Source organism: Eurypyga helias, unplaced genomic scaffold, assembly GCF_000690775.1.
Source record: "Eurypyga helias isolate BGI_N326 unplaced genomic scaffold, ASM69077v1 scaffold15148, whole genome shotgun sequence".
In the NCBI taxonomy this organism is placed as follows: Eukaryota; Metazoa; Chordata; class Aves; order Eurypygiformes; family Eurypygidae; genus Eurypyga; species Eurypyga helias.
Window position 1 is genome coordinate 5,739 of NW_010269002.1, and position 12,450 is coordinate 18,188.

General features: G+C 44.9%; 1 protein-coding gene across 1 annotated transcript in view; it reads left to right on the top strand.

Moving 5' to 3' along the window:
- Positions 1–4,875: 4,875 nt before the first annotated feature.
- Positions 4,876–12,450, top strand: part of LOC104514317 (ena/VASP-like protein) — a gene marked incomplete at its 3' end in the record, with an annotated part of 58,650 nt that continues 51,075 nt past the window's right edge. Inside the window, exons 1-2 of the mRNA XM_010157957.1 lie at positions 4,876–5,027; positions 11,137–11,305. Coding sequence (XP_010156259.1) covers positions 4,876–5,027; positions 11,137–11,305 — 321 coding nt within the window. The remainder of the gene's footprint in view (positions 5,028–11,136; positions 11,306–12,450) is intronic.

Sequence of the window (12,450 nt, forward strand, 5' to 3'; positions counted from 1 at the left end):
ATGGGGCTCTAAGGTTATTCACGTGTATGTTGCACTCTGAAAGCACTGCAAGGATGCGAGGGATTGTGTGATCTCCTGAGGACTGGTCTCCTCAGGGCTCTGCAGGCTTTGTTCTCTTTAGTGGAGACTTCAGAGCCTCCGGTGCTGACTCCCAGCGAAAGCCCGTGTGTATGGGATGCTACATGCTGCCTCCATGATAAAATCACAGGTGCCTGCTGTGTTTCCAGCAGGTCTTCACCAGCTGAGCAGCTCCACTGTTTGTGGGGTGCTTTGGGAGGTTACCTCAGGGACACCACTGCTCCAGTTTGGACAGATGGGTGAACGGGGTCAGAGTAGGTGAAAAAGGCAAGGTTTTGTACAATGGTTCAGTGGAGGGAGGTAGTTCACTTGCATTGCACTTTAGGGAACTGGGTTCAGAGTAGGTAACGCGTCATTCCTAGTTTGTGTCATGCCCGGGTGGGCACAAAGTAGCTCAGCAAAATGATGCAGTGACCTACACGTGGGTGCGAATCTCCCTGTCCTCTTCCCCACGCTGATCCTGCACAACCTTTCTGGGATCACATCATGGGGTGGCTAAGGTAATGCCACAGGAGAAGTATTTTCTTAAGCAATGTGCGTTAAAAAGTGTGATTAAAGGCCATAAAGTTATCGGGCAGGAAGAGGTAGTGATGGCCAGAGGTGGGGAGAGGCAGTCGGGATCTCTGACCCATCTGGTGGGTTTATTCTGCAGTTGTTTGCATTCTGTTTGCACAAACAAAATGGGGAGACTTGACAGTGTTTGCAGGGTGTTTACATCCAGTGTACAAGTTTGCCAAACCAAGGAATGGGGAGAAAAGAAGGATGATATGCCTCAAGGGCCTGTCCCCTCTGAGAGAGAGCCCGTCAAAACCACTGCAGGTGAGGTAGCACTAAAGTATTAATTTGATGTTCTGCTCTTCAAGACGTCTACTTTTTTTTTCTGCAATAAGTTCAATTATTATTCCTAAATTTGCAAAGTTTCCGTTTGCATTACTAGGCCATCTTGCTGCCTTAGCCAAATGGCAATGCCCGGTTAATGGAGCAGCAGAGCAGGCAAATGAGAGCCTGCAGAGATAGCAAGGGGGGTGGAAGCAGTACTGCAGGGAAAACCAACCTCCCTGTTAACGGGAATGTGGATACAGGCAACCACGTAGGTAGCCAGCTCATGGCAGGATGGAAATTAAGTCTTTCAGGGATCTCATGCAGGCACAGCACAGCCAAGGAGGCTTAGGTTTGCAAGGCATGCTAATTAAAAATAGACGGTACACAGAACTAACTATCTGAAAGGCAATAGCAGATGGCACGTTTTCTACAGCAGAAGCTGTGAGATAAGGTATCCTCCAGCTTATGGCTGTGATCTACGCAGTGGTTCCTCCAAGCCAAATCCCGCATGCCCTTTGTGGAGGCTTAGCGTGGGGCAGGCAGGAGTGCAGGGGAGAGGCCATGATCTCCCATCTTTGCTGTCTGCAGGTACCGGCTGGCTGAAGGCCAGACTCCTGCTGAGCCCATGGGGCCCTTCCAGCTGCTGGTGATGGACGGAGGACATGCACTGCTTATGTGCCCCTTGGAACAAATTTTGTCATGTTTTTTAAATGTTGGAGGTTTCTTCCATGTCCATCTATACGTACATGATCAGTTACCTCCTTCCGTGAAGGTGTGTTTCTTAGCTTATGTATTCACGGTGATGCCTCAAGTGGGACAATGGGGTTAGAACGACCAAAAAAAAAAAATCTTTTGCTCTGTCTGGACCCTGAGTTAGCCAGGTGTATTGCCACGGTAGCTGGGAGTCAGGGTGCAATAGCCTGGGCACTGTGCTGTGCCAAGTCAAGTTTTGGGCTGGAGCTGGCTCCCAGCCAGCCGGCAGGCAATGCCAAGCTGGTGGCAAGGCACGAACGGGGGCCCTCGGTACTGACGGGGCCCCTGAGTTTGGTTCTGCACTGTGCAAACGCCCACGCTGTAAATGAACAGCAATTTTTTTCTGGGTTTGAGGTTTGTTTGCTTTTTCCTTTTCTTGGACAGTGAACCTGTACCTTGAGAAAATAAGCTAAATGTTTTTAACATCCATGCCACCAATGAGGCAAAGGCGGCACATCTAATCTTAATCTATATTGTTTGGACTTTAGTTCAGTAAATCAGCTGAAAGAAAGAATACATTTCTTCTTTAAAGTCCCTTCCCCGCCCCTGCCATACAAGTGTGTGCTACTTCCTGCCCTTCTGCTCTCAGCACTTCCCTTTCCTGTTTTGGACCTTTCATAGAGACTCTTGGCTTGTCTGCCTGCCAAATTTGTCTTCTGCTCAGTGATCAGGTGAAATAGCCTATTTGGGTTTTGGCACGTGTGCCATATTTGAGCGCGTACTCCTGCGGGATTAGCTGACCAGGTCTTCCTCGATGGCAGGCACGTAAGTATCTGAGCACGGTGCAGGTTGGCAGGGGGTTTGCTGACGGGGGTTAACCTGACTTGGTGGGAAGGAGAGCATGCATTGTCATAAATGCAGAAGGTCTGAGTTTTGGTTACAGCCTCATAGGACAATTTATAATTGTACAAAATGCTAATTAACCTTTTATGGCAATGCTGCATTAATATGCAACCCCTGGCAGTGAGGGAGAGGCTGACTTGACAGAGTGAGCCTCCTTCATTCCTGGTCTGCCTCTGTCGCTCCAGGGGAGTTGTCACAGGTTTATCTGCATTTATTCTGGGATAGAAGGGAAACCAAGGCAAAGCAACAGCAGCTTTAATGAAAGACCTTTATGTTGATTTCCTGTATTCACTTGAGAGTCTGCCTCTCTGATTATTATTTATGATTATGATCTTTCAAAGCCTTTGTTTAAGGTATTGTTCTCCTGAAATACGGATATGGCTGGCCCAGGAGTGAAAGCCCTCAGTCATGTATTTTCATTTGACAGTTCAGTTTTGGGTTTTGCATAATGCATATTTTACAAGACTACTTACTTCTTGGTTTTATTTCTGTAATTTAAGGGTGAAGTGAAATAGTTTGTATTAATAGCAACCTGATCTAGTCAAGTTGCTTTTTGACTGTTTTTGACTAATTGGGTTCATGGTGTTTCCCCAGGCCATTTACTTGATTTATTTTTAGGATTTTCTAAACATTTACTTGATACTTATTTTTAGGAACTCCCAAAGTATATCTTCAAGGTGGTATACAAAACCTGAAAGTGAAGCACACTTCACTGCAGAATGAAATGTAGCGTGAATTAAAGCATTAACGGAGCAATGGGGTTTCTCCATTAGGAGAGAGCAGTGACCCAACCTTGTGGAAGCTGAAGGAAAAGTTTTCTGGAGCACAGCATGGCTCTGGGAGTCTGGCTGCCTGGCAGCAGTGGCACTTCTCTGAATCACTACACTTCCGCTGTGATGTTCCCTTTGCAAAGCAGTTCTCTCAAAGCGCTTTTTTAAGATGTTGAGCTGAGATACTGATGACTGGAGTTTCCCTGAGGGTCATTTGGATTATTATGCTTCAGTTTGCAAAACCTACCAGAAAAGTGATGGGTTACAATTAACTCCACTGCGTAGTTTCAAACCCGCACCAACATGAAGTAAGCTGGTGTGCTGGTTACAAGGGCATCACTCTGCAACCACCCTGCATCTCCACGGATTGGCAGATGTGCTATCTAAGGGCTGCAGCAGACACTGGGAAGTCTCTGTGGACTTTGACTGGCAGTGCTGAGGACTGAGCTGCTCTGGGCTGACAGTCAGGCCCAGGTGGAACATTTCTTCTGTTGCATTATTGTTTTGCATACTTCATTTTTTGTATTTCTATTCACTTCTCGTGCTCAAGAGCACTGAGAGGGTGACAGGTTGTGCAAGTTCCTCTTGTCATACCAGGATTGCATGTATGTTCCTGAATTTAGCAACTCATCTCTCAAAAGTCCTGGCTTAGTGTGAGATCTGGGTGCCTCATAAACTGTCCCTTTTTTGGTTTCCAACTGAAGTGTCTGCAAGGGATGTCTGCAACCAGTAGTGGACATGGCAGTTCACACTGGGTATGCCAACACAGTAAGGGAGAATTCAAAACTAATGCCTCATTGGTAGCCGAAAGAAGAGTAACTCTTAAATACTCTTCCTGTGAAGGCGAACTGCTGTTCGTCATATTCTTGCTCATGTTGTAGAGGTACCGGTATTTCCATTTCCTGCTCTGTGAAATGTATATTTATCTTACAGGTGTGTCACGACTTTATTTAACAGCCTCAGTCCTTCTGAGAGCTGTGTTTTTCAAGGCGGCTTTGTATATGCACTATTTTCTTGTAATTATTTAATATTAAAGTCTTCAGGTGCTGGAGTTTAACAGCAGAGAGGGGTGATGGCCAGGTACCTGTGCCGTATGCTCAGTGCCAAAAGCTCATCCCCCGCTGGTGATGCAGCCCAGCCCTGTGCCAGAGGCACGTCTTACATGCAAGCTGAGCAGGAGGCCGAAAAATAGCAGCTCCTCTGGGGACTGGGCTTCATTTCAGGCTGACCGAGGCAAGGGTTGGGCTGTTGGGGAAGTCTCTCTGCACAGGCCAGTAACCAGGAGTGAGTGAGTGCAAATTGAGGACTTCTGACCACCGGATCCATGGGTTGGACCCACAAAACAGGAGACAGAAAAGCAAGTGGAGATAGTGGCTCTGTGTTATATATGAAACTGTGACTGCTGTTTTTTTAAATGTCTGTTAGAAAATACTCAGTTATCTGCATGTCCCTGAGGATTGAAAGCTCCTGTCTGGATGTAGAGTCCCTGTGGGATTCCTCTGTCCTTCAGTGTGATCAGTGGCCAGGTGCTGTTGTTTCACTACGAGGTCTCACTGCATTGCTGAGGAAGTAAGTCCTTCAGTGCTCAGGGACGGAGATAGGGTTAACGATGGTGACACCGACTGTCCTGCGGGTTTGGTTGCAGGAGGAAGTAGACTTTGAAAAAGGAGGTCACAGAGGACTCACAAGCATGACTGATGTTGTTTTGGAGAGAGGAGGCTCCCAACGAGAAAAGGGGTCATCATCAAAGCTGACTGTCTGGTGGGAAGGCTGGAGAGCCACTGCACTCCAAGTGTTGTCTGTAGTGAGCTCACATCTCAGGTATGCTCTGTATGAGCCCAGATGACCTGACTGACTTGTGTTCAGAGGGTCTCCCAGGTTTTTCTCTAAATCTAGGTGTCAGAGAGAAATGTCCACCTGTTTCTATAAAGATTACTCCTGAAACACTTTCCCTGCATCCCAGTCAATATTTGTTGTAGTGAAACCAATTTAAATGTTTAGCAAATTAGTCCATTAAAGTTGGCAGTACACTTTAAATGCTGTAGGAACATGACTTCTATCTCACTAATTTTGAGGTTAACACAGATACAGACCACACATCTCCATATACAGGATTTTGTATTTGTGTTAGCTGTTTAAGCTGACGTTCAGAGAATTCTGATGGCTTCTTAAATTAGCATCAGCATCTTTTTCTTGCATGTCACGTTTAACCGCACAACTGTGACTTTCGGTAGGCAGACTCAGTGGACAAGTAGAGTGCAATGTGTTAAATAGCTTGTGAATTATCTCACATATTCTGTGTGCTGAGGGTTTGTTCCCAGGTAGGACAAGCCTTGAGCAAAGTAGTATGAATGATTTCTGACACCAATAAGGATGGTTAGATAAGTCAAAAATAATTTTTAATTGTTAGTCATTTAAAGGGGAGGGAATGAATGGGAAATGGAAATAAAAAATAAGGAATGTTTCTAAAAGCAGCTGTTTGCATTTCCTAAGAATACCAGAAGACAGATCATTTGAAGGTGAGAGAATCATGAGCAGCTTGAAAGAAGGTAGATCTGTAATAGGTTCTAAGAATGATAGCTTGATTTCTACCAGGGGAGCTTTCACAGTTTATGCCCAGTGAATTTCTGCCCCAAGGAAACAGTTGTGTCTGTAAATATAATGGATAGTGGAAGTCTCCTGGTCCAGCTGGCACGTTGGAGTATTGCCCACAGAATTAGGTGTTTAGCCCTGAAGCTGGTTAGTTGCTGTCATTTGTTACACCTTTTGTGAGCGTGATTTGGTGACCCTCCAAAAGCTGTATGATGTTGCTGTGGTCTAGGAAAAAGTATGTTAAACCTCTCCCATTGCCTTCTGTCTGGGCTGGTAATGGACGGGGGTCTGGGGTAGGGCTGAGATAACCCTGTGCCATGGCAAGCTTTGCCCAGGGTCACTGTTCAGAGGTGGGCTCAGCAACTCAGCACCTGGCTCTGCACAAGTTTTACTCATAAGTTACCTTGTAAGTAAAGAAAATGGGTTAATGAAGGAGCAGTGCAGCTTGGCCTGTTGTCTTTTTCTGAGCGTGGGCCAGGAGAGAAAAGCCTTGGAGGCCCTTCAGAGCCTGTCTACCAAGATTTGGCTCCAAACATGATTTACTCCCTTTTTTCTGTTTACTCTCTCTGCCAGGTCTTTTGTGGTTCCATCCTAAGCTTTTTGCTTCTGTATTTGGATAACCCACTGGGTTAGGCAGAGTGAAGCAGGATGACTATTCCCTGATCCGTGGCTCCCACACTCCCAACCTCCACACTTCTGTCAATTCATTTCCCCTTGTGTTTTCTCATCCTATTTAGTTACTTGCAGTCAGCCATGTAATGTCAAGCAGCCCTATTAAGTCTTGTGGTAATTCAAAAAAAAACCAAATATATTCCCTAAGACTCTTGGTGTTATCTTTTCCATACTCCTTTGTGGCTCTTTTTTGTCTGTGAGACATTGGTAAACTTACTAAAATCCAGGAGGAAAGGATGGCATTTTTCAAGTTCAGCACAGACGGAAGAATAGAGACATTTCTGGATGAACCCACCTTCATTGCAGCATTGTCTCAAAGTGCAGCCTCACTGCTACCCCCAACTGCCCTCCCCAGATGCAGTAGTCTCTGTACTTTAACTGGTACCTTGAAACTTGACGTGACCCATTTGGGGTTGGAAGTGCTGCTAACGCTGTGGCTAGCAAAGCAAGGAGGATACCACAAGTCTGTGTGGCCAGCCCAAGCGTGTCACCCAGCCCAGGCACTGTCCTTGGCCCCCCATGCCCACCAGGGCTGGGCAAGAAGGGCCCAAGTTGACCCTTTCAAGAAGGGTTAACTCCAAATTAGCTCATCTGCTAGTGTGTGAAGACGAATACTAAACAAAGAGATGGAAGACAGCGGGTCAAAATGGGTTGCACTAAATGAAGCAAACCATGTCACGTGTGAACACACATATATTTTTTTAATTCGTAGTTTTGTAATATTGAAACAATATTCTATAAATCTCAATGATGAATGCTGGATTTCCCAGTGCAATCTGCTTCTGTCAGATAGGAAGTTAAGCAGATTTGCTGTAACTTCAGGCAAACAAGTGGTCCTGATGCAGAGGTTTGCCATCCCACAGATGTGAAGCACTGAGGAGGAAAAGTTTTCAGAATAGACAGGGGTGGAAATTAGAATTTGGGTGTAAAGGGGTTCCTAGAAAGAACCCCTTCCCCTCCACAAATAAAAAAGATGTCTCAAATCTGCCCTGGGGCATACTGCAGTGTATTGAAGTAGATGTTATGCGCAAATGTGAAGTGTTGAAATTCAAACCTCTCCGTGATGCAATTTTTACCTTTTTTGCAATTTCCTGTGGTACAAACCCAGGTGGATGAATCTGACAACTTGCATGTTAATATAACATACAAAATAAATAGAAGAATTGATAATATTTGGAAATGTATGTAAAATTTGATGAATCTCCTCCAACACATACCCATTTTTCAGTAAATATTGTGTATTCTTAGGAAAATAAAGCAAATTGTAGAAGCTACACTCATGACTGTGTATAAATACTGATACCTGCCAGACTCTTCTCATGGTGAAGGAATATGACTACACAATAGTGTGGCCAGAACTCATGTTTATTACCTGTTACTTGTAGTTGCCATAAGTATCAATGGCGTATGGTCCCAAAAATAACAAGATTTTGCTGGGGTTTCATGAAACTAATGTTGCTTGATTTACCTTTAAAGTAATGGACTCCGCGGAGGGTGAGAGAGAGGTTCTCACTGAGCTTTATAAGAGGAATGAACGTTTTCTGGACTGTTTCCAGGGAAGCGCCTTAACGCAGCAGTGGGAGAGTTGTGCTTTTAGTAGGTACGACGAGTAGACCCTTCAGGCATAAAGAGTTACGCCTCTGCTTAGGGTGAGACAGCGAGCTACCAGTGGGTCCCCGGGGGCATTTTAGGTTTTGAAAGGTTGATGAAGTGCTTTCCAGGGATGGATTCTCCTCGTGCTGTACTTGTTTTATGTTCCTTTCTGTTATTTCACTGAAGGCCCGATAACAGCCTTAATCCTGTTTCTGTTTAAATGAATGATGAAAAACTTCCGTTGGCTGCAGGGGGAGCCGGGATTGAACTTGATGTGTTGCTTTATGTTACAGTAACAATTGGTCCTTATGCACCAAATGTTGCTCCTGGCGTCTGTATCTGTGTTTCAGTCGTGGGGTTATGGAGGGGTTCTTTGCTGCAGTTTCCAACGGCAGCCGAGTCTGAAGGCGAAGTGGCTATGTCCACTGGGTATGGCATTACAAATAACACACGGTAAGGTCCTCCTGTCTGTATGATGAGGTGCGTTCTCTTTGTTGTAAGTAAGGATAGTTTAATTAATTTTGACTAATTAAGGGGCCCATTGTAATTGTAGGTTCCAAAATTCCTCTGAAACGGAGGCTATATTGTGTCCCAGGCGCTGATGACACCAGTGGCACGCTCTGGCTCACTTCTGTATAGCGAGGTTTGTAGTGACCGGCAAGGCCAGAGGAGAAGGACCTGGTGTTGTGCGGGCTGAGTGTGACTCTCCCGGGGACCATGTTTTCTGGGAACTCGCTGGGCAGGGGCTTGCTGTAGCCACAGGGAAGCTGATGCTTCCCTCGCCTCTGGAGCTGGAGGTGGCACAAGACACCTGGTAGCACAGGCAGGTGGGCAACATCCAGGCACACAACCGCATCAGAGATTGTTTTTAGCCATTCCACTTCCCCATGGCAGAGCTAATCCAGCATACTGGCCTTTTTGCCGGTGCATTTCCCTCCCACCCTCCCCATCTGTGGATCCGAGGCAGACTGATCATCCCCAGGCAGGTCTGGAGGATGCAGGCAATGCCGCCGCTGCTGCCAGGCTGCCGCTCTTGCACCAGTTGGATGATTAGGCAGGCTGGAGGGAGCTCAAATCCCTCAGCTGCTAGTGTCAGATATGGAGAAGCTGCCATGAGACATTAGCTTACCTTAAAAAAAGGGATGGAGAGATATTTGCTGGGTAAGTACATCAGCAAAGGCGCAGCTGTTCTCCAGGTATATCTCTCGCCTAACAAAGCAACATCAACTGGTGAATTAGCTTGATTTTATAATTTCTGAAGAATATAAATAAAATAATGTTTGGTCTTTCTGATCTGAATGTATTGCTCCAGTAACAGAATCTAGCTGTTTCCATGTAATAAAAATGCAATTTATTCTGAATTTTCTTACCTTGTTCTTTATGGAGAAGCGTGCCAGCTTCGTTGCTCCCTCTGTAAACGTTGTGAAGAGTTTTCAGGCGCTCACCCACAGCCTGGGAGGTCTGTGGGCTACCTGAAGGCTGTGCAAAGTGGCTGATAAAACAAACTGAGTGTCAGTGGGCTTTAGTGACAACGCGGGATGCATCCGCCTTGGAAATCATTTTGAGACTCACAGATCAGAAAAGATTAAAAATTGCTGCTACCCAGATCCTCTTAATACTTAGTAATGTGCTCCCTTTCATTAAAATGGTGACAGTGATGGGGTCGGGTGGGTTGGGGGTTGTGGCAGTTGGCGTCATTTACAAGCAATGTAATTTGTTGCGGTGGCAGTGGGGCGATACGGTTTAGCAACACCCAGGAGCTTCTTGTGTATTTGTGTGCAAGTGAGACATTACTGAGGCAAAACCAAAACAGAGGCCTGTATGCGAGAGGGGAAAACCAAGGATTTGTGTACAAAGCAGACTACCATGTGATATTGCATTGCTGAAAATTATTTAATGCAGCTTGGGCTAAGGAAGGGAGGTATATAGAAATGTATTTAGGTCTAAAGTTAATAGGACGGTCATGAACTTTTTGCAGAACTTAACTCCTAATAGTTTTATTTAGGCCTAAAATGCCCTGTTTGCTTGTTGAAAAATCCCTGTTACGGTTGAAGATCTCAAATCTCCAAAATTTGGATGATTCTCTTTTTTTTCTTCCTGTAAGAAACTAATTTCCTCTGGTATAAGAAAAGTGTCTGGGAAGTCAGGAGAGTGAGAATTGAAATCCTGATCCGTATTGACATGTCACCTCAGCAGTATTTGCCAGTGGCATTTCTTGTACATGAAGGGTGTGTTTTAGCACGAATCTAGTATATGTCTATTAATCACAAATATGCACGCAAGAGGTAGAGAACTGATGAACTTCTGATGAATCTACAGAAGAAATACGGCTATTCATGCTATACAAAATAATGTCGATGTACTTTAACACTGGAATGCAGACATTCGTGGATTCCCCTTTCCCACTTTCTTTTGCTACTAAGATGAAGGGAAAAAGAGTTCCTCTGTGTGTTGCTCCATGTATTTTGGGACTTCTGAGTGCGTCAGTGAGTCTGGTATTAGGCATCAACTGGATTAACGTAATTGATTTCTTCAGTTTACCTAACCTGGCTTTTGGTTCAAGGTCTGCTCGCTTCCCGTTTTAAATGTGTAACTCAGCTGTGGATGTCACGTTTATTTTGTAAGCTGTAAAAGATTGGCAAGTTTTTATGTAAATGTGAAAGGCTTCACTTGCCAATAGGTACATAAAATAAATGGAGCATTCATACTGTTGGACAATTTTCATAACGTTTGTGTGTTACGAGTTATTCCTCAGGGCCCAATATTTTTATATAAAATAGATTATCAGTTCAAAACAGCAGCATACAGGAGTTTTTTTAAGTCTCGGAACACATACATGCCAGCTGTAATTTAACAGGCAGATTGCGTTCAGAGGATTTAGCAGATCTCTTCTAAAACATATGTTGTAAGTAGTTCTGATAATTTCTGTTGGTTTCTTTCCCTTACGATGTTTTCGGTAGTACGCATCAAATTTACCGGGTCTTTTCCTGATCTTGTTGTTTTTGCTCTCCAGTGAACAGAGTATTTGCCAAGCCCGGGCTTCAGTTATGGTCTATGACGATACCAGTAAGAAATGGGTGCCAATCAAACCTGGACAACAGGGATTCAGCAGAATCAACATATACCACAACACGGCCACGAACACCTTTAGGGTAGTTGGAGTTAAACTGCAAGATCAACAAGTGAGTAACTGTATTGAGTTTCCTGTAAGTTAACCTTTGATCTCGTTCGATACCATCAGTTCTGTACTTAATGCAGTCTAGCAACATTTCCTGCTCCCTGCGAGGTGCCGATGAGTCTGTTTACTCCAGTCATTCAGATTTTGTACAATTTTTTGTGCACAGAATGTATCATAATTTAGTCCTGCTTATTTGCAAACCTAACTTTTGGTAAATGCCAGAGAGATATTAACGTTATTTTCCCCCCTCTCTATTTTTGCTTGTGAAATGAATCTTTTTTCGTCCTGCAGGTTTTGCTCTCAGCTTGCTTTAACTTACTTTTTGCTTGCTTTTAATACTCTATATAGAAAAGAAAAAGGAACCCATCGATCTGGACCGCCATCCCATAAAGCGTTACATTGCTGTGATAAGTAACTAGTTCCTCGTAATGCATTTTAAATTCCTAGGTGCACACTGTGATCTGATTTACAGCAGCCTAAGTCTGCAGTACCTCCTTGGGTATTAAAGGAGTTATATGGGATTTACATAATCAGAACTGGAATCAGATGCTTCTCGGCCACTGGCTCCCAGCAGCCTGGCTCACGGGTGTGCCAGGCGGTGCGTGCCATCCGTAACCAAATGTCATGTTTAGAGCCTAAATTACAAAAATACACTTGGGGTGGAGTAGTGGTGCTATGCTGTCATGCCATTTGCATTCTAGAGCAGACGTTGTGGAGTGGGGGACTCCCTCGGTGTGTTGGTGTGATGCCGGTGGGGCGGCGGCAGCCCGGCTGCCTGCCTCCCGCGCTCGCCTCGAGCCCTCAACCTGGCAGAAGAATCAGAAGGCAGTGGGTGATTGATTTTCACCTGCATGGAGATGCAGGTGATGTCCCTCAGATGTCAGCTGTGGTGATGCTTGGGCCAACGGGAGAACCTAGCCAGGTTGCTTACTGGAAGTGTTAATGATGTTGCTATGCGGTCCTCATCATTTTGAAAAGGGAAAAGCAGAGTAGAAATAGGCTGGGGTTTAGCACGTCGTCTTTCAGATCCCTGAAGCTCACTTTTGAAACATCTGCCTTATGTTTTGCCACTGCTTTTGTCTTCCCAGTAAAGGCAATTTTTGATGTAGTTCCATTTCAAAGATAGAGAATATTTTTGAAAATAAATGA